Source organism: Globicephala melas, chromosome 3, assembly GCF_963455315.2.
Source record: "Globicephala melas chromosome 3, mGloMel1.2, whole genome shotgun sequence".
In the NCBI taxonomy this organism is placed as follows: domain Eukaryota; kingdom Metazoa; phylum Chordata; class Mammalia; order Artiodactyla; family Delphinidae; genus Globicephala; species Globicephala melas.
Genome location: NC_083316.1, coordinates 125,601,051 through 125,621,630, shown reverse-complemented (window position 1 = coordinate 125,621,630; position 20,580 = coordinate 125,601,051). Strand labels below are relative to the sequence as shown.

The 20,580-nt window shown below is 48.9% G+C and overlaps 2 protein-coding genes across 7 annotated transcripts in view; one reads left to right on the top strand and one right to left on the bottom strand.

Annotated features, from left to right (window-relative positions):
- PDE6A (phosphodiesterase 6A) overlaps positions 1 to 10,687 on the top strand; it is a 69,247-nt gene extending 58,560 nt beyond the window's left edge. For both annotated transcript variants that reach the window (XM_060295478.1, XM_060295477.1), the window contains 5 exons: positions 7,153 to 7,216; positions 7,502 to 7,576; positions 8,224 to 8,307; positions 10,053 to 10,200; positions 10,608 to 10,687. In XM_060295478.1, coding sequence (XP_060151461.1) covers positions 7,153 to 7,216; positions 7,502 to 7,576; positions 8,224 to 8,307; positions 10,053 to 10,200; positions 10,608 to 10,687 — 451 coding nt within the window. The remainder of the gene's footprint in view (positions 1 to 7,152; positions 7,217 to 7,501; positions 7,577 to 8,223; positions 8,308 to 10,052; positions 10,201 to 10,607) is intronic.
- A 1,330-nt stretch (positions 10,688 to 12,017) lies between these two features.
- Positions 12,018 to 20,580, bottom strand: part of PPARGC1B (PPARG coactivator 1 beta) — a 114,791-nt gene continuing 106,228 nt past the window's right edge. For 3 of the 5 annotated variants that reach the window (XM_060296437.2, XM_060296434.1, XM_060296436.2), the window contains one exon: positions 12,018 to 19,731. In XM_060296437.2, coding sequence (XP_060152420.1) covers positions 19,631 to 19,731 — 101 coding nt within the window. In that variant the 3' untranslated portion in view covers positions 12,018 to 19,630. The remainder of the gene's footprint in view (positions 19,732 to 20,580) is intronic. The other 2 variants (XR_009563491.1, XM_060296435.1) reach the window with 2 other exon arrangements.

Genomic DNA, 20,580 nt, shown 5'->3' with positions numbered 1-20,580 from the left:
AGGGCATGGAAGCTCTGTCGGCACCCCCGACCCCATACCTTCTCCTATGCACCTCTTCCACTTGGCTATTCCTGAGTTATATCCTGTATAATAAGAGTTTTCTGAAGTTTTATGAGCTGTCCTAGCAAATTTTTGAACCTGGGGCCTGTGGGAACCCCCTGACTCTGAAGTCAGAAGTGTGGGTAAGCTGGGAACCTGATACTTGCAGCTGACTTCTGAGGCGAGGGTAGCCTTGTGGGACTAAGCCCTCAAACCTGTGAAGTCTGACGCTAGTGTCAGAAGTGAATTGTATTGGGACTTCCCTGGTGGTCCAGTGTCTAAGACTCCGTGCTCCCAATGCAGGGGGTCCAGGTTCGATCCCTGGTCAGAGAACTAGATCCCACATGCCGCAACTAAGAGTTCGCATGCCACAGCTAAAAGATCTCACGTGCTGCAACTAAGACCCAGAGCAGCCAAATAAATTAAAAAAAAAAAAAAAAGAAGTGAATTGTATTGAATGGAATTGAATCGAATCAGAGGACACCTAGTTGGTGACAGAATTGGTTGTTGTGAGGAAAAAACCCAACATGCCCCTCCTGTGCTCTGATTATCTTGGAGTCCTCACCTCAATCCTTGAGGCATTTTAAGCCGATTGACTTTTGTGAGTCTCCTGCATTGCTATCTCTTGGGTCACCCCAATTTAGTGTGTTTACTGTAGGACCAAGGTGTTACAGTACCTCCAGAATCGGGGTGTGACTTTCACTCGTCATTAAACCCTTTATGTCTCCACCCAATTGCAGGTCTCACACTGGATAGTCTGACCAAACCATGCACTGGAAGGTTTCTGTGCATGGATCAGAGATCCTCTAGTGGTAGAATGTGAGGCCTGACACCTGCCACGAGCTCAGATGGCGATTACATTTTGAAATGGTTGGGGGAAAAAAAATCAAAAGAATAGTATTTCCTAACAAATAAAAATGATAAGAAGTCAAATTTTAGTACCCGTAAATAAAATGGTATTCTTGTACGGAGGGCCACACTATGACTTTTGTGGGCCATAGGCACTTTTGCCTTCATGCCTTCTTCCTCCATTTAAATATGTAAATAAAAATCATATTTTATGACTGTGTTGGTATAAAGACAAATATAATCCAGGCTGAAGTCATTCATTATTCATAAATTTACTATTACTATATTCTTTTTTTAAAAGAAATTAAGATTTAAATATTTTCATGGGCCCCTAAAAGTATCCTGAACCCTAGGCACTGCCTAAGAGATAAGTGACCCTGTCTTTTTTTTTTTTTACTGAGCAGCCCGTCCTCCCCTTCCCCATCCATCCTTCCATCGATTCATCGATCTAGGAATGAATATTAAGAATTTAGAAACAGCCCCTTGCCCTCTGACATGGCCCACACTCTGTCTGTGGACTGTCTCTCCCAGGGCCACTCTCACCTTTTGAGATGGACCGCATTCCATCTACGGAATGTGTACCTCTCTAAATAAATCCACTTCTTATCTATCACTTTGTTTCCCACTGAATTCTTTCTGCCACGAGACATAAAGAACCTGAGCTTCAGTAAGTCTTGACACCAGGAACTAAGGCCCCCACCCAGGCGAAGGATGGAATGATGATGTGGACCTTCCTGACTTCAACTAAAGCTTGGTCTCTGTCTACCTTCGCCCCGATTCTAGGCTGAATTCTCCTCTGCTTAAGCCTTCTCATGTACCCTGAGTTTACACATGCACCCTTAGTTTAAAACTTCCCCCATTTTGCAGTTGGGGGAGACACTACTTTGGGAAAAGATCCCTGGTGTTCTCCTTACTTGCTGCAAGTAATAAATCCTTCCTTCTCCCCCACAGCCCCCCTCCAAAAAAAGAATTTAGAAACACTGTTTGTGCTTGAATCCAAAAGGCGACCACTGTGCTAAACACATACTTCTAATATACATCCGCAACTAATGAAACAGTGGCCAAGTTCTCAAAATCCTTAATCACTCTCCTCAAGCAGCTGTGGTCAAGCAGCAATTAAGGGCCACTTTAAACCCAATGAGCTCATCAAGGCTCCAACCTCAGCTGACGTTAGGCACTCACTGTGTTCAAGAGAGTGGAGCTTTGGGAAGGATTGGATGGAAAGTATGAAAACCACGAAGACACCGAAAACACTGCAAACCAAAACTCATCAATCCCCAGCAATGTGGGGCTAATGGATTAAGAGTTGTTTCAGTGGTAAATGCCTCCAGGGCGGCACTCCTACATCCTAAATCCTCAGAATCTATCTGGGGCCTGGCATGCAGTAAGCACTCAGCGAAGTGTGCTTGGTGAGTGAACAGCCTCCAGCCCCTCTCAAGCCCTGGGCCACGCAGCTCAGGCCGCACCGCTCACCTACCCAGTCACCTTTCCGGAGACTGGATGCCAGGCGCCAACTGACCTTGTCTTGACTTATCTATGGCTGCTTTCGCATCGCGATGATGAAACTGAGTAGCTGCTATCGAGCCTACCTGCTCTGCAAAACCTAAAATATTTACTATCTGGCCCTTTACAGAAAAAGTTCGCCAGCTCCTGGTTTAGTGTTTTACAAATGAAAAAAGTGAGGCCCAGAGAGACAAAGTGACTTACCTAGTGTCACACGGGCATTCGTGGAACATCAAGGACTGGAATCCAAGTCAACCCACCCCTCTCCCGGACACCCACAGATTTCTCAGGCTCCCTTCAAACTTTCCCCGTGGGCTACAGCCTCCAGTCCAGGTGTAATTCCAAGAAGGAACTGAATGCCTCTCAAGGGTGGCTGGGATGCTTTCAGGGGTCAGCCAAGGGTCAGGGAGAAGCACCGCTGAGCATCCCAGCTGTGGGGAAGTAACGTTTGCTTTGGGCCAGGTGAGCGGGAGCCCATCCTGGTCATTGTGATGAAGGTAGTAACGATGAAGATGAGGACCATAGGGCACTTATAAAATCATCTTATGTGACGGTCACAGTAACCCCTAGGACAGATAAATTGCATTGAACCCTGTGAAATTGCTGACTTACGACAGTTTTTGACCCACAAAATCAGAATTTCATATGATCCAACCTAATATGCTTATCTCATTTCACCAAAGAACAGAGAAAGACTCAAAGACATTAAGTCACTTGCCCTAGATATGGCAAGTAAGGACAAGAGTGAGAATCTAACTGCTCTAATTCCAAAGCCTTGTACAGAGTTTTATACTGTTCTCCCATTCAACTCCACCCCCTCCTCTCACTGACTCTCCCCTACCTTGGGGCTAAGGTTCAAATTTCTCAGCAAGTCTTCATGACTTACTCTCACTCTCTTCTGCATAATAACCCTATTGTCCTTTACTCTCTTTCATCCTAAAATCTTCCTCTTCCTCACTTTGCATGTCTAATCTATCCCCAAACCCTGTTGAGTTTACTTCTTAAATGCCTTGTCTATCTGGACACTTCCTTTTATTGCCACGTCCATCTCTTGTCTGGATCCTGAAATGGCTTCCAAACTGGGCTCCCGGCTGGCATTCCTGTGCCCTCCGTACCGAAGCCACTATGTTCTCTGTAAAATGCAAATGTGACCCCTTCCACTCTTCAGTGGCTTTTCCCACTGCTCTTAGCATAAAGATGTCCCCTCACCGCAGCCTGGGTTCTATGGGTCTGCCCTGCTTATCTCTTGGGTCCCCTCTCACCCCCTCTGCCACCTGCTCCCTGAGCTCTTCCTCCCTTCCAGCTCTTTGAGTGTGCCAGGCTTCCTTCCATCAGGGCCTTTGCACTAGATGTTCTCTCTGCCTGGAATGTGTTTTCCCACTGCCTTTGTCACCAAGTTCACTGCTATACTTCCAGCAGATATCAGCTCCAGGGCCACTTCCTCAGGGAAGCCCTCCCTGACCTCCCAGACTTAGGTCAGTTTCTCTTGTTACGTTATCTCCTAGAATAGGACTCCTTTCCTTCAGAGTATTCAGTTGTTTACACATTTACACATATTTGTGAGATACATGTGTGACTCCCCAACACCAGCTCTCTGAGAGCAGGGGCGCTGTGAACCAGCCCCTGCCTGACATCTGGCATGCATACACGTACAAGGATGGATAGATGAATGCTCCCACAGTCACCTGCTGGATGGCCCTCTGCCCTGTGGCAATGCCGTGTACCCTCCACCACACTTCTGCCCACTATACCCTTTCTTCTCTCTCCTCCTGGAGAGCTCCTATGCACCCCTCAGGGCCCCGCCTCACTGTCACCTCTCCGAAGGCCCCTGCACCGAGCTAGTTGCTCTCACCTTTGGATTTTTTTTTCTTTTTTTTTTCTTTTTTCTTTTTTGAGGTACGCGGGCCTCTCACCGCCGCGGACCCTCCCGTTGCAGAGCACAGGCTCCGGACACGCAGGCCCAGCGGCCATGGCCCACGGGCCCAGCCGCTCCGAGGCATGTGGGATCCTCCCAGACAAGGGCATGAACCTGTGTCCCCTACATCGGCAGGCAGACCCTCAACCACTGCACCACCAGGGAAGCCCATGGATTTTTATTTCTTTGCACCTTGTACTTCTACCATCCATCCCACTTAGCATATTGTGATAACAGTTTTTGTGTTTTTCTTCCCCTCTATGTTCCTTAAGTGACTATGAGTTCCCTGCAGGCCTCTCTGGATCCCTAATGCATAGCATAGCATCTTGGCCTCGGAACACCTAAGGCAGTGGTGCTGAAGTGAATGTAATGCCTTGTCTTTAGAGCACGAGGCTTTGGATTGGCTTTTCTGGTGTCCAGGTGTGTCCCCCACACCCCCTTCCCCACCACATCCCACGAACGTACCAAATCTCTATCTCTAAAACACTTAGTTGTTTCCTTAATTGCTGGGAGTGATTTTCACATGATTTCTCCAGCCAAGGAAAGTAAACCTCCAGTGCTCTCCTGAAGCCACAACTGTGGGCTTAAAATGTAGACACTGATGGGTAGCAGGGAACCGGTGACTCCTGGATTCACAGCCAAACATTCATTTGCTTAATGTGTGTGATGGTAAACATAGCGTCTACAACACAACATGAAGCATTAGGCATGTGTTCTGAAGTTATTACAAAGTATAAAGGTGTTTCTAAGAGATGTATGCATTCCTGAAAACTTACTTACTTAAAGATTTCTATGAGTTTTTGAGGGTTTACTTAATCAAAGATAGTTAAGGGCTTCCCTGGTGGCGCAGTGGTTGAGAGTCCGCCTGCCGATACAGGGGACACGGGTTCATGCCCTGGTCTGGGAAGATCCCACATGCCGCGGAGCGGCTGGGCCCTTGAGCCATGGCCGCTGAGCCTGCACGTCCGGAGCCTGTGCTCCGCACTGGGAGAGGCCACAACAGTGAGAGGCCCGCGTACCGCAAAAAAAAAAAGAAGATAGTTAAACCTGTTAATATTTCATAACTCCTCAGGCCTTCCAGACCAGCTTATGTAACCTGTGCCAGATACAGCTGGTAAATTGTAAAATCATCCAAGCCACTAGTTAGGTTCAGAGCCCCAACCTTCTCCAACTATTCCCTTCCCAGCCCATGCCCATCATCTCACCAAGTCGGGTTGGCTCTACCACGTGAGGTTGACCCCATGCTCTTCCAGCCCGCGGGTACTGCTGCAGGTCAGGCCCTCCTGCCATCCTGCCTGCATTGCTGCAGCGTCTTCCTTCCTTCCTTCCTTCCTTCCTTCTTCCCTCCGTCTCCTGTCTGCTCCACCCTACAGGTGCTGCCAAGCAGCTCTGATGCGGTCACAACCTGGCCTTGAAACTTCAAAAGCTCTTTCTGCTCATTGGATACACCTACACTTAATTCCAGCATGGAATTAAGGCCCATAGTACATGGCCTCGGCATTCCCATCCCAGACGCTCATGCCACTACACCCCGACTCTGAAATACATTCTCAAATTGGCCCCTTTCTCCAATTCTTTTCCCATGTCCCCTCCCTTCTGTCTTATATTGTACCTACCTATGTAATAATACCTGTCTTACCTTCCTATTATTGTGAAACTCCTTTAAGAATTTATCTTTTAGAGACTTCACTGGTGGCGCAGTGGTTAAGAATCCACCTGCCAATGCAGGGGACATGGGTTCCAGCCCTGGTCCGGGAAGATCCCACATGCCACAGAGCAACTAAGCCCGTGTTCCACAAATACTGAGCCTGTGCTCTAGAGCCCGCGAGCCACAACTACTGAGGCCATGTGTCATAACTACTGAAGCCCGTGTGCCTAGAGCCCGTGCTCTGCAACAAGAGAAGCCATCGCAATGAGAAGCCCGCACACCACAACGAAGAGTAGCTCCTGCTTGCCACAACTAGAGAAAGCCCGCACGCAGCAACGAAGACCCAACGCAGCCAAAAAAAAAAAAAAGAAGAAGAAATCAAAATATTTTTTAAAAAAGAGTTTATCTTTTAACCCTTTCTTTCTTTCCTCAATCCCTTCCTCTACTTCTTAACGTAAGGCTTCCTCACAATGACCAGGGTCGCCCTTCTCCCTGCATCATGCATAACTCAATGGGGCAAAAAGCGGTTCTTGGGAGAGGAGTAAAAAATCTTAGACACTACAATGGTCTGTGGCCCTCCAAACAGATATACAGTATGTCTGTGCTATTAAAATTTCATGGTACAGCGATTATAGGAAAAATGTCTAATAAAAAAGCTCTTTGACAGTGGAGCAGGGAGGATGATGAGAAAAAAGTTGAGAAACATTGTTCTATATTAGACAGGTGAGAAGGAACTTCGAGGACGTGATAGGATTTAAATGAAATCGATGTCTATAAAATGCCTAGAACAGTGTGTGGCACATAATAGAAACCCAATATATGTTCCTGATCACCGCCAGTGTTTATTAGGCACATACTATATCCAGGCACCATGCTAAGATTTTTCACACATTATCTCATTTAATCTTGTACCCACTCCATGAGGGACGTACCATTATTATTACAGATGGGAAACTGAGGCATAGAGAAGTTGGTTTAATTGCTCAATGTCAAACTCCTGGTAACTGACAGAGGCAGGATTTAAACCTCTATTTGATTTCAAAACCTGACCTTCAGATGCAATGGGGAAGTGACCCCTCTTCTCACCATGGGATAAGGTCACCTACTAGTAGGGGCAGAGAAAGGAGAGATAGATGGAATTAACCAGATATACAGCCATGACTGGCTCCGGACTGATGGATGGCGTGCTTGTGTGCAGGGCCATGATGATGACCGCCTGTGATCTCTCAGCCATCACCAAGCCTTGGGAGGTGCAGAGCAAGGTATGCACTCCTCCTGACCCGAGAGAAGGAGCATCCCAGTACTGGTGACAGCAGCTAATGTGGCTTGGATTCTCCAGCTCCTGAGGCAGCCCACCTTTGCTCCATCCTCCTCTCCCACGACATGGCAATCACCTGAGGACCTCTCCCATGATGACATAAAGCGGGGTGGCAGGGCAGGAGTGGGGTTTATGTCTTCGCTGAGCTGGAAACCCACGTGGGATGCGAGCAGGGGTAGGAGGATTGGGGCTGGGGCTTGACTCCATGGCGGGTGTCTGCCTGTTGCAGGTGGCGCTACTGGTTGCTGCCGAATTCTGGGAACAAGGTGACCTGGAGCGCACGGTGCTGCAACAGAATCCCATTGTGAGTAGAGAAGGGACTTCAGCCTGATACTGGGCATGCAATCTCATCCTGGTGGAGAGCAGTGACCTCGCCGTGATGGACAGATGTGCCTCCTCACCCTTGACACAGGGATGTGAGACCTTACCACAGAGATGACCTTTCCTTAATGCAGTGGTTCTCAAAGTATGGCCCCTGGAGACCACCATCAACCTCGTTACTTGGGAACATATTACAGATGCAAATCCACAGACCCACCCTGGACCTACGTGAACAGAAACTCTGGGGGTGGGCCAGCAATGTGCTCTCTCCTAAAGTTTGAGGACCCTGCTTTAAGCTATGTGTCCTTAGCACACTCAGCTAAGTAGTGATTGACAAGTGGACGCCAAAACTTAGATTTCCCTTTCAGTTCCGACAGTCTAGGAGTCTACCTCCCCCGGCTCTGTTCTAACACCACAGACCATGCAAGGGGATGACCTGGTCAAGCTGAGAACCTATCGACGTTGAAAGTAAACTTGGCTGGAACTGTCAGCCGGCCCCCCACCAGACACAGGGAGACCAGTTAGAGGGTTTTTGTTTTGCAAGAATGTTTCATTGGTAGGGTGGGTCCCCTTGCTGCATCAGGCCAGGAGGAGCCCAGTGCAGTTAACTCTTTCTCCCCCCGCTGACAGCCCATGATGGACAGAAACAAGGCGGACGAACTCCCCAAGCTTCAGGTCGGCTTCATTGACTTCGTTTGCACCTTTGTCTACAAGGTAAGTCCTTTGCTTTCAAAGGCCCAACAAGATGTCTTTGATGAGCCCGGGATTCCCAAATGACATCAGGAATAAAAAACCCTGGCAAGTGACGAGTGGTACTTTACAAAGCGCTTCTCACCTCCAATGGCATTTGGTCCTCAGGACAGCCCCGTAGGAGCTTGTGTGACTGCATACCCAGGCCAGAGCCCGGAGCTTCGTATATCCTAGTTGCTCAATAAATAGTTGCGGGACAAATGACATATCGTGTTTTCAGACAGAGAAATGGGGAGCATAGCAGATACATGCCTTCCTAACTTCCCCAGCTTGTGGGAATATGACAGGTCACGGTTACTCAATTGCCAAAAGATAATCTGGAACTTCTCTTTGAGTTTTGGCTCAAAGTTAGTCTCTCTCTTGAGAAACCCACCACGCCCCAATCCATGTTATCTGTGCCACACCCCCCCCCCTCATTTGTTATTTTTATTTTGGCCATGTTACATGAGGAGACAGAGGTCAGAGAGGAGAAATCACAGGGCCAGGTCACTGGAGTCAGCTAGAGACAGCATCAGGGCCGGGACGCCTGACCCCTAGTCTAGGGCTCTTTCTGCTGCATAAGCTGCAGCCCTTCTGCTCCCAGAGGGCGCACAAGTGCATCTCTGATATAACGCAGACTAACTGGGGTCCTCTGAGCAACAGGGCAGCATAGTTGACGCTCTCCATGACCATCAGTAATATATGAAACAACAAAGACTGGGCTGAGTGCTTTACGTGCATTTTCACAGCAACCCTATGAGGTGCTGTCCTGATTTCATGGTGTCCTGCCCAAGGTCACACAGCTGGTGGCAGAATCTAGATCTGAACCCAGGCAGCTCTGAGCACAGCTGGATCTGGCTGAACTCCACAGTAGACCCTGGATTTGCCATCCTTACCTTGTGCAAATCTCCACCAATCTGCATCTCCATTTCTTCATCTAAAAATCTAGGAGTAATGAGTCTCATTTTCCCACCTCGCAGGAGTTTCTGAGGATCAAAGGAGATAAAGCACTTCATAAACTGTCACGTGCTGTGCTCAAAGGCATTATTTTTATTCTTAGAGCTAAGAGACCTTAAGAATCCTCTTCCTATCCCGATTTCACTCAGCAAATATTGACTGTCTTTGTGCCCCAGACCCTGTACTAGGCCAAGGCCACCCCAATGAATGAGCAGAGATGTCCCTGCCCTCTCCAGCTCACAGCTCCGGGGGCAGATTGGCAAAGGGAGTCATTACAGTGAAGTGAGCTGTAGGAAGAGAAGGTTTGGGGAGCTGCTAATAGAGGACCTGACTTACCTTGGGGATCAGAAGAGGCTTCCCCGAGGAAGTGATATCTAAGTGGAGGCCTCAAGGGAAAAGAAGGGATAAGTTAGAGTGTTCCAGCAAAGGCAAGAGCTGGTATGAAGCCCACAGAAACTGACAGATTTGCAATGTCCGGAGGGTTCAAGTTGGTGAAGGGGGAGAGCACTGGGTCTGGAGAGCTTGAAAGCCTTGTGAAGGAGCTTGTGCTTCATCCTGAAAACCAGGGAGTGCCACAGGAGGGTTTCAAGCGGGAGAGGCGTGGGACTTTGTGGCCAGAAGCCCTGCAGTGTTGTCACACACACCGCTGGGGACGGAAGCTGCAACGCGCCCGGGCAGCTCATTCCAGTGCAGACACGACCCACTGTGCTCCACCTGGAACCCGGGCCCCAGGGCTCGACTCCTGCGCCAGAGGCTCTGTCTCTCTCTTCCAGGAATTCTCCCGGTTCCACGAGGAGATCACTCCCATGCTGGATGGGATCACCAACAACCGCAAGGAGTGGAAGGTGCTCGCTGACGAGTATGAAGCCAAGATGAAGATGCTGGAGGAGGAGAAGCAGAAAGGGCAGGCAGCCAACCAAGGTTTGTGGAAGGGAGAGGACGGAGAGCCCCTACGCCACACACACCGAGTTCTCATGGCGTGCCTGGCGGGGCCGCAAAGCCTCACACACGTGGACCTATTTGGGCCTCCTCACGACCTAGCTGTCCCCATTCTACGTATGAGAGCACTGAGGCCCGCAGAGGTGAAGTGTCATGGCCAAGTCACACTGTGAGCAGTAGCAGAGCCTGGTTCCCAAGACTGAGGCTCCCAGCAAGGATTCCCTGACTGCCCCCAACCAGTGTGGGACAGATTCCAATAATAAAGTGGTAGACATAGGGCCTCTGAAAGCCCTTGAGTTTGCAACTCTTGGTCCAAACCAGGTCAAAGGGAAAGCCCGCCACAGCCTCCTCTCATCTGGTGTGTTCTCTTTCTTGTCTGATTGCAGCAGCCGCCGCAGGAAATCAGCCTGGGGGAAAACCAGGCTCAGGTGGAGGCGCGCCTGCATCCAAGTCCTGCTGTGTCCAGTAGCGCAAGCAGGGATCCACGCCCAGACTGGCCTCACCCTTCACTGGAGGAGGGTACCCAAGCCAGTGGGAAATCACGCACCTGCTTGAGAAGTCAGAGTTATAGGGTTTGAAGACTGAAGAAGAATTTAGTTTACATCTTCCCTAGTGGCTTTCAAGGCTCTTTTTGGCTGTGAGCACTTTCTATTGAGCTACAACCAACATTTTGCCTTTCATAGACTCAGTTAAACATTAGCGCCAGACTCACCTGCTTACCTAGAATCATTTCTGTTCTTATACTTTCATTTTATAGGACACAAATTTGCAATCATCCTCAGAAGTAGAGAACTGCACAATGCATCTCCACCTACCCATCACCCAGATTCTAATATCGAGTTTTGCCACATTTGCTTCGTCTGTCCTTTTATATTTTTTTCATTTTTTTCTTAGCTGAAATATTTAAAAGCAAATTCCAGACATATTGTTTACTCCTCCATTATACATCTTTAAAGACATATGGGCGTTTTCTAACATAACCACATCCTTATCACATGCAACTCACGAACCCCTAATATCCAGCTGTGGCAGATGCTGTGATGAGCTGCACAGACCCTTTACTGAAGACTTGCGTTCCCAGCAGTGATGAGCACTGTCAGCAGACAGCCCTTGGCGTCAGCCCCTTCGGGGATTACCTCATCCGCAGGGAGACAGTTGCCCAAGGGTGGTGGCCTGCACCCAGTGACTGATCCATGCCAGGTGTTAAGGCCTGGCCGTCTTGGCCCAACACAGGACAACTCCGCGGCAATAGCATACACATCCAAGACAGAAAGTCTTGGAAGATGCCACTCTTCACTGCTCTCACTGGGAGTAAGTGAGCAAAGGAAAATGTTTCAAGTTCACCCAAATACGGCACACAATTCAAGTTTTCCATATCCTCCGACCAGAAACCGTTTCATAGTCGTCAGTTGGTTGAGTGTCGTTGTCTGAAACCAAAATGTCAAAATCTTTTAGCACATATATTTAGTGTGCTTGTGTGAAAAAGCGGATATACCAAAACGAGGGAGTCCTTGTTCACAAGGTGGTACCTATAGCTTCATAAGAGTCATACCAGCAAGAAGCCAGAATGGAACAATGTTACGTGAGGCGAGTCTGAATGGTTCATCACGATCCACAAAGAAGTGCTATGAAGAAAGGACTAGTGAGCTCGGAGAGTTTTGGAGTGAGGGGCACACCTGGACTGGGGTCTTCTCTGAGAGATGACGCTGCAGCTAGAATCCTTTTCCCAGTTAGTAGCCGGCGCGACCCTCCACGAGCACGTCGTAGGACCAATAAAGAAAGACACACCTGGGCAGGGCTGTGGGTGGTATTTTCTTTTTAATCTCCATAGTGTATTTGTTAAGTTTATTTATAAGCAGATCACTTCACTATTTACAGTACATGAGCATCGAGATTCTACAGTTTTTGTGATGTAAACAATTAACTCCACGGTGGGAGTTTGAGAAAAGAAGCCAGTTCTGAAGTATTTACAGACGTTAAAATAGAACTTTATACTCACGGAATAATAATACATAGAGCAATTTGGTTAAATTATCTAGGAAACTATAGAATCTGACAATGTACAAATACAGGAAAACAGTGTCTCATTTAGAAGGTAAGACAGATAAACCACACCAGAAATAAAATGGGGACAATGCCAACCATAATAATTAAAAGCAAAGAAGTTCTCTTCCTTTGCCCTCGGGGATAATGTATTTATATAAATAAGGACACAACCCAACAAAATGGAAAAAAATATATAAAAAATCCTCTACCAATTAAAAAAAATAGCAAAACTAAAAACTTGATTCTCAATCATCAGCAGTGTCCTTTAAAAAATTAAATTTTAGCTTTCTATTATAAATAACAAAGCAGATGTGTCCCTCTGTGTAGGTGAAATTCTTGCACCTTTCTCAAGAAATGCATCAATGTAATTCCATACATACACACAAACACAGGCGTGCACATATGCATACACACACACACACACACACACAACCTTGCGCTCACACACCCCAGGCTGTAGTTACCTTGTTGAGCTTCCTAATAAATAATGCCCCCTACAGTAGTACCCCTGGGGATGCCCAAACCTCACAAGGTTAGCCATTCCCTGGTTTGACCCTGTCACAGAGCCAGGGAAAGCCCTGGCTTCCTATTGCTCAGAATTCTCTAGGCTGCATGGTCACACTAAGAGAAAAGGATTTGAGTCCAATATTTGGAAATGCTGGAAGGGACCATAGGGACCACCTTGCCCAGTCGATTAAGGCGAGCTACAGTCACTGTTTCTTTAGAAACCTGGGGTTTGGGAGAGGAATCTTGTGTTGGTTTCAACATTAGCAGCTGCCTCTGGAAGAAGCAGATGCTCCAAACCAATGCTAATCCCGTGGCACAAGTAGGTGAAGGGGGTGGGTGTGAATTTCCGGAGCAGACTGCACTGGGCCAGACTTCTGGATGGCCACCTTCCCCAGAAACCATTTGGAAATCCAAGTGGTCCACTTCCCTGGTCCACTGACCACTCTGACCGCACACCCCTTGAGATTTCCAACCTCTTTCCATTGGAATCAGAACATTCCTCCAGAAACAAAGTTGGGAGTAGTTTATGACTTTTTATTCCTAACACAAAAACATTTGACAAGATTTTTAAATACAAAACCAAACAAACAAAAAAAATCTATTTGGCTATTCGGTGGACCATACCAAAGGCCATGGCCAGGCCCCCCACAGAATCCTCACACTCAACCTCTTTGCTTGTCCCGAGGGTCCAGTGGGGGGCACAGAGCAGAGGTTCACTTAACAAGGTCAGCAGCTGCGCTGCCAGTATTGCAGTTACAGTAAACCCCTCCTGGGCACCTGGGCACAGGGTCCACTCCTGTCTCTGCTGCCAACAATAGCTAGTGTATTACTTCTCAGTCTGCGTGGCTGCTTCTGGGGCTTCTGACTGGTGTTACACTGTGCTCTAAACACACAGACAGTTTGCTCATGACCTTGCATTTCATTCCCAAAGTTGGTGTTGGACAGCAAGGTAGCCAAAAGGATTTATTTGCCTTCCATCTGGGTAGCTGGTAGATACAGTCTTTGGCCACTAGATGGCGGCTAGACGTTGATAAGGCAAAGTGCTGAGGTGGAAGATGACCAGTCCCTTCAAAAGTCACCCACGAGCAAGGCTGGCAAAGTGAAAAAGGAGGCTTGGAGGATCCTTTGACAAAAGGTACAGCAGAGAGGGGGTTCTGGCTATAAAACATGTCTTTGAGACACTGTTGCACAGCCCAGGGAACGACCACCTACAAAACCCTATTTTCCGAACCCCCAGTTCGGGCAGTTGGATTTCTGTGCTGCTTCTGAACGTGCAAGGCATTCTGATGAAATGGAGTACCTAAACATCTGTCCCCCGATCTTGAAGCCTCAGTCACCGCTGCTATAATGAAACAAAAAACAAAAGTTGCCCTAAACATATGCAGCGTGATCCACGCCTCCTGTTGCCCCATATGTTTTACAATCATTTGAAAGAAATGTGTGAAAAGTGCCTAAGTTAAGCTGTTTTGGAAAAACAAGTGTATTGCTAGTATTGTCTGTGAGCAATAGAGAAACAGCCAAGTGGTCACAACATTCGGACTGAAAGCTGCTCGGCGGCGAGGACAATGACGAGGCTCATGTGAGACTCGACGTCGCCACCTAGCCAAGCTGGGGTTTACTTCTCACCACCCCACCAGAAACTATGGCTTAGATCTGTCCTGGGGAGCTGGCCTCCTCATATAAGGTAACTCGGCCAGGACCATGTGGGTCTGAATCCACCGCGGGTTGGTTACCTTGCAGAGAACTCTCACCCTGAATGTCAGCTGGGCAGTCAGAGAATGGAATTGGTTTCGTGCGTTAGTGATGGATTCCCGAGGCTCCAGGATGGGAATCTGAGTCTATCAGAGGTGAAAGGGACTTACTTTAGTGCTCATTCCATCCGATATTCCCATTTGTAAATGAGGAAACAGTGGCCCAAGACCACATAGCAAGCAAGAAACTCTGGGTTTCTCACTTTGAGATGGCTTATAGATAAACAATTTGCTCTGCAAACCCATTTCAATCAGCTGTGCTGTTTTCTTTTTTTCTTTTTTTACAGAAATAGGTACCGAGATTGAAAAGCACCACTCCATTTTTAGGGCCTCCAACAAAGAGGCCAGCAAAGGGCTGGCCCTAGAATGGGCTCTCCTGTGGCTGATGTCTAGGAAGGCATCTCTGCTCCCTCCTCCCTCACCAGCCCCTTTCCTGATCCCCTGTTCCAATCCCTAGGAGAATGCCTCACACAGCCCAAGGAGATCCATATTCGCCAGTGCAGAAACACGGAGCCAGGCTGAGTGCTGTGGTTTTCTCAAAGTGCTTTTATTGGTTCCATGCAAAGGTAGCCTCTGCCTACTTTCCTGGACATTCTACAGCCGGCTCTCAGGGGCCCTCCACCTCACGTCTGTTTTGGGCCAAGGGCATCGCTATGCATGAGGGTTTCCCAGCTCCCAAGCTCGCCCTCCATTTACCCCGTACCCCTGGACCCGGCAGACAGCCCTGGAGCCCATCTATATGTGCAAATGTCTCAGGGACTTGGGGAACAGCTTAAACATATTGCACGTAAGCACAAACCGGTTTCCTTCTGCCCCCATGGGAAGGATCCCTCTTCTTTGGCCATTGAAACCATTAGGTTCACTTTATTTGCTACTGTACATTCAATTTCTTTCCTTGATCATATCTGAGGACAACTGCTAAATCTCAAATGGTAAGAAAATACTGCGGTTTTGATGTCAGTGAGTCAGATCAACAAATCCTTTGGGGTTGATTCTGCTTCACAGCTGGGATGTCCCATCTCTCAAGCTGCAGGCTCAGCTGTCATTTCAACTGAACCTAAGGCCTGGGATAGGGTTCCAAGCCATCCCTGCAGAAGGGCTGCACTGTCATGCCTTCCCTGCCCCCTCAGTACGTATATTGCATACACCTAGAAGAAATCGCTCTCCAAACATCAACAAGCACAGGCTTTAGGCGAGAACGATTTCTGATTGCATGTCTTCCCACATCACGACCTGGGTACCGAGACTTTGCAGCTTAGAGCGTTCTTCCCTTCCTCTTCCCGCCTGGAACCCCTGAAGCCCTGCCTCTCTGCTGGGCACATTTGACACGCAAAGCTGTGAGAACTCACAGCAGATGCAGACACCTGACTGGCGCTTTGGGTCTCAAAGCAGTGTTCTGGTTGGGGGGCAAGGTAGGATGGGGGGGAAGGGGGTCACCGCCGTAGCTGCACTCCATCCACTCATATTCTTTACCTCTTTGATGCATTTTCCTTCGGTAACCAGAGCCCCCAGGAGTGAGGATTCTGATTCAGCCCGTACCGACTGAGGAAGGAGATGGAAGAATTCCACTTAGCGTTTAGATCGGACATATTTGGAAAACACCAGCACGGCACAGAGATGGACAGTACAACCTGCCTTGCGTGGGTGGCTACCAACACAGTCTACTGTAAGCTTTTATGGCAATCACATGTAAACATGATCAAGAGCAAATACTAGGACAGAGCTACAATGAGATGGTTGCCAATGGCAGCTGCTCCCTCTGGGTTACTCCTTAATTTGGTGGGAAAGAGACCAAGGTTGACTAGTTGTCTGGAGAGACCTTGGAGTCTCCTTGGTAAATGATACAGAGCACCGAATGAGTCTTTCGGATGGAGGTTGTCTGCAAGGTTGGTCAGTTTTAGAACTTGCAGGCTTTTATGTACGGGATGGAGAGAAGAAACTTCCTGATGCCTTTGGCAGGCACCCTCTCCCATCAGCGGGACCCAGCCCCCACCTTAGGCATATCACGTCCCAGTACTACACTCAAGAGCCAATGTCTAACTACCTTCAAGTGCCTTGCATTAATCTGAAGTGAAAGGGCAGCTTCAGCTGACCCAGAAGAGGGGACACATTTGTCCTTCACTAAAAGTCTGCATTTCTTTACCCTAAGGTACCATCTTCTCATGGTAGAATCTCTAGGCTAGTGCAGTCAAGGAAGAAGGAAACAGGAGGGGCTTAGAGATCATCTAGTCTGACTCCTTCTGGCACACCAAGGCTTAGGGAGAGGAAGGGACTCTGTGACTTATCAAAGTCACAAAGATAGTTTTTGACAGAGCCAGGACTCAACCCAGTTCTCCAGACTCTGAATGCAGAGTTCCTTCCTACTTTTTCCACAGGATGAAATCTCAGTTTACTCCTTGGTGCAAATCAGGACTTAGGGGAGACAGCGCGTGGATTTAAATTCTATTCCATTCCATTCTATTCCATAACCATTTATTGTGTGCCTACTGTATGCTAGGCAGTGAACAGCTATCAAAGGAATTTAGAATGTGCAGGTCCGTGCTGTGGAAAGTTCCCTTTTGGTCCATCCTCATAAACCCTGCCTTCCCCAAACATGTTCCTGCCCACGATTCCACTTGGCCCCCACCCCGAAATGGGATTGTGTCGGAGTAATATTGGGAGTCCTGTGCCAAGGAAGGGCTTTAGGGGAATCTTCTCTCATAGATCAGGGTTGGGCCAGCATGAAACCCACCACCATATAGTTCTGTATAACAGAAACCATTCAAAGATTAGACCAGAAGGTTAAACAGGTTAAACTCTGATCAGTTAGTAATGGCTGCTCGGAACTGTGTTGAGGATTCTAATAGCATGACCAAGCTCAGAGAACATGAGTACTGTGGTTGATTAGTTATATCTGCTACTGGCCGAGGACATGGGAGTAGTGGCCCATATGCCACTATGTATTTGCCAGATACCACCTTAGGAGAAGCTAAGACTATCAGACCTGGCAAGGACCTTAGAGATCAGCTTGCCTAATTCTCCCCCTCAGCCCATTACACAGAAAAGACAATTGGGGTCCAGAGAGGTGAAGTGACTTGATACACAGGAACTCAAATTCCCTGTTCCTCTAACGCCTGTCTCCTCCAACCTTCTCTGCCAGCTTGGAGTATGCTCACCTCTCAGGAGAGGTTCGTCCGCCCAGTTAACCTACTGAGGTATTTTATAATCTTAAAAACAAGCAAACAGGGCTTCCCTGGTGGCGCAGTGGTTGAGGGTCCGCCTGCCGATGCAGGGGACACGGGTTTGTGCCCCGGTCTGGGAGGATCCCACATGCCGCGGAGCAGCTGGGCCCGTGAGCCGTGGCTGCTGAGCCTGTGCGTCCGGAGCCTGTGCTCCGCAACAGGAGAGGCCACAACAGTGAGAGGCCTGCGTACTGCAAAAACAAACAAACAAACAAACCAAAACCCCGTAACTACCAATTCCCAAAGAAATAGGCCCGGCATTAATAATAGATTAAATCACCTCGTTTAGTTAAATGAGTCAAGTTCAAACTTTTTTTTAAGCAGCAGGACCTTTTTTCTTTTAAACACAAAACTTTCCCAAGGAACCCTGATGTGTGAAAGAGACCCAGTTGGAGCCGCTCTGCCTGAAGCAGAAGCAATGCACTCTTACCCTTCCTGGCCATGCTCTCCCTCACAAACGGCCCCCAAGGCACCTGCAGAACAGCCAAGCTGGACATGGCTCTGACATCACTCAAGAACACAAATTTTAAAGTAAAGCCCAATGAACGTTTTCTAAGTCGGAGAGGAGCTTGGAGATGGTCTTGTCCATTCCCATCCCTCATGTCTCCCTCCTGCTCCCCTTGCCCCATGCCACCAAAACAACTTTACAGGTGAAGAAAAGGGAAGTCAAGCTGAAGGAGGATGGGCTGGCCCAAAAAGGATGAATGACCGCTCCCAGGTTGCCTCTCTGTGTCACCCCAGGTGCATCACTGAAGCTGTGATGGCATGTCCACAGGTGTAAGCAAACCACAGGACCCAGTGGATCAAGACTGGTACCAGAGCCTAAACTTGCCCCATGCTGGTGAGACAGCCATTGACTTACCCCCACAAAAGCAGCCTGGAGGCGTCTAGCCTGTTGTCCTTTTTAGCTGAACCCACCTCCACCAGTCCTTGCAACTTTGCCTCTTTATCCCAGGATAGGCCCGGGCTGGGCCGTTCCTCTGTAGTCTCACTGGTTGTGGGACCCTGGGCAAGTCATTTCGCCTCTTGGGGCACTGCCTGGAAAACGGGAATAACGCAGCTCACCCCACCTTCCTTCCAAGGTCCGCAAGGATCTGAGCACTCACGGCCAGGCACAAATTCTAAGCGTGAGCTGGACACCAGATGAGGGCTCTGATTGTAAATGGACCCAAACTTGCTCAATGAGAGACAAGGCAGCGCTCAGCAGAAGAGGCCCAGAAACCTCTCTCCATTCCTCCCAGCTGTGGCTGCATGCCACACCTCCCCGGTGACCAGGCTTCCGGCCACCCAGCACCTCTGGGGCATTCTGGCAAAGGGAGCAGTGCAGCTCAGTGGCAAACACCTCACGACAGTGCATAGTTAAAAAATCAAGGAAGCAATACAATAATCCCAGGCACAGTACATCTGAGCCATAAATACATTAAGGATATACTTTTTTTTTTCTTCAATTAAAAATGAGTTTATAATCCTGATTCTATTCACAAGTAACGATTTCATCATCACACACTACAGACAAGAAATGGTATGGTGAACACAGCTGCACGTCTACGAGGGGACGTCGGTCGGGGAGGAAGGGGAGGCGGGTGACGGACTCAGCGTCTGGAACGCACCCAGGACAACCCGTCAGAAGCGAGGACACTAATGTGGCAGTGGAACGTCAACACCATGGAAACTCACAGACAGAAGCAGCTTTGTTCAATGTAAACATTGATTTTTTTGTTTGTTTTAAAAGGACAGCAGTTCCAAGCCTCTCTCTCTCTCTCTCTCTCTCTCTCTCACGCACTCGCTCTCTCTCCTTCTCATATACTTAATTTCTTTGAAAACGTAAACATATTGGAAGGGCCTTGTCTGAGGTATTGAGGTATTCCTCGAAGGTTAAGGCTGTTATCAGTGCAGGCTCTGCTGGGCCTCCTTCAGTAAGCTGTCAAAATCCATGGCTTCGTACTTGGTTTTCACTGACGCAGGCAGGGCCTCTTCTGAATTAGAATCTGGGTGGGGGTGGAGGAGGCAGTGAGAGGGGAAGGCGGCAAGCAGCTCAGAAAGGCCAGCGGACCAGAAAATCTGCCGCCGGGGTCAGCACCACAGAGCGGATGCGCCCGAGGCCTCAGAGAGCACCGGGCGGCGGGCAGCAGCTCTGCCCTCCTGCTGGAACACCTCTGCCATGTGAGCAGTGTCTCAGGGCCTCGGTCGCCCTGGTTGTAGGATGGGGAGGCCTGAAGCAGAGTCCCCCAGAGCTCCTTTCCAGCTCCAAAAGCCTCTAATTCTACTTCCCTTAACAGTTTCTTGCCCATTAGGAAACCAGTGAGGACGTCACGTAAGGCAGCCCACGAAACTATGAATCCCTCAGCGCATGGCCAGGGAACTGGGTCCCCATGGGGAACATGCAGTCAGGAGCGCTGCCTGGCCGGGAGCCTCCGGGGTCTCCTGACACTCAGCCCTGCACTCCGGAGGCTGCACCGGACTCTCCCCTATAAAGAACTCTCTCCTAAATGGTACTTTGTCCTTCTTCACTGACTTGTCCCCAGATGACAATAGTTTCACTGCGGCCCATTAATGGACAAGGCTGCTGCCTGTTGGGGCCGCCGTGGATGCCCCTCAAGGGGGCAGGTCAGCTACTGGCCCCGTGAGGTCAAAGAGACGGTAGCCATGGTTCTGCCAGGTGGCTGTGAACACGAGATTGGACCTTCCAAGAGGCCACGAGAGGCTTCATCTCTTTGGTAGCAGTCCTGGCACAGGACAAGATGCACCAGAGGCCAGCCTCCGGGCCAGGTGGCTGCCAAGGTATACTCACCAGCACCGGGGAGTCTGGGTGTGGCAGCCGTGTCCAGAGTGGGCTT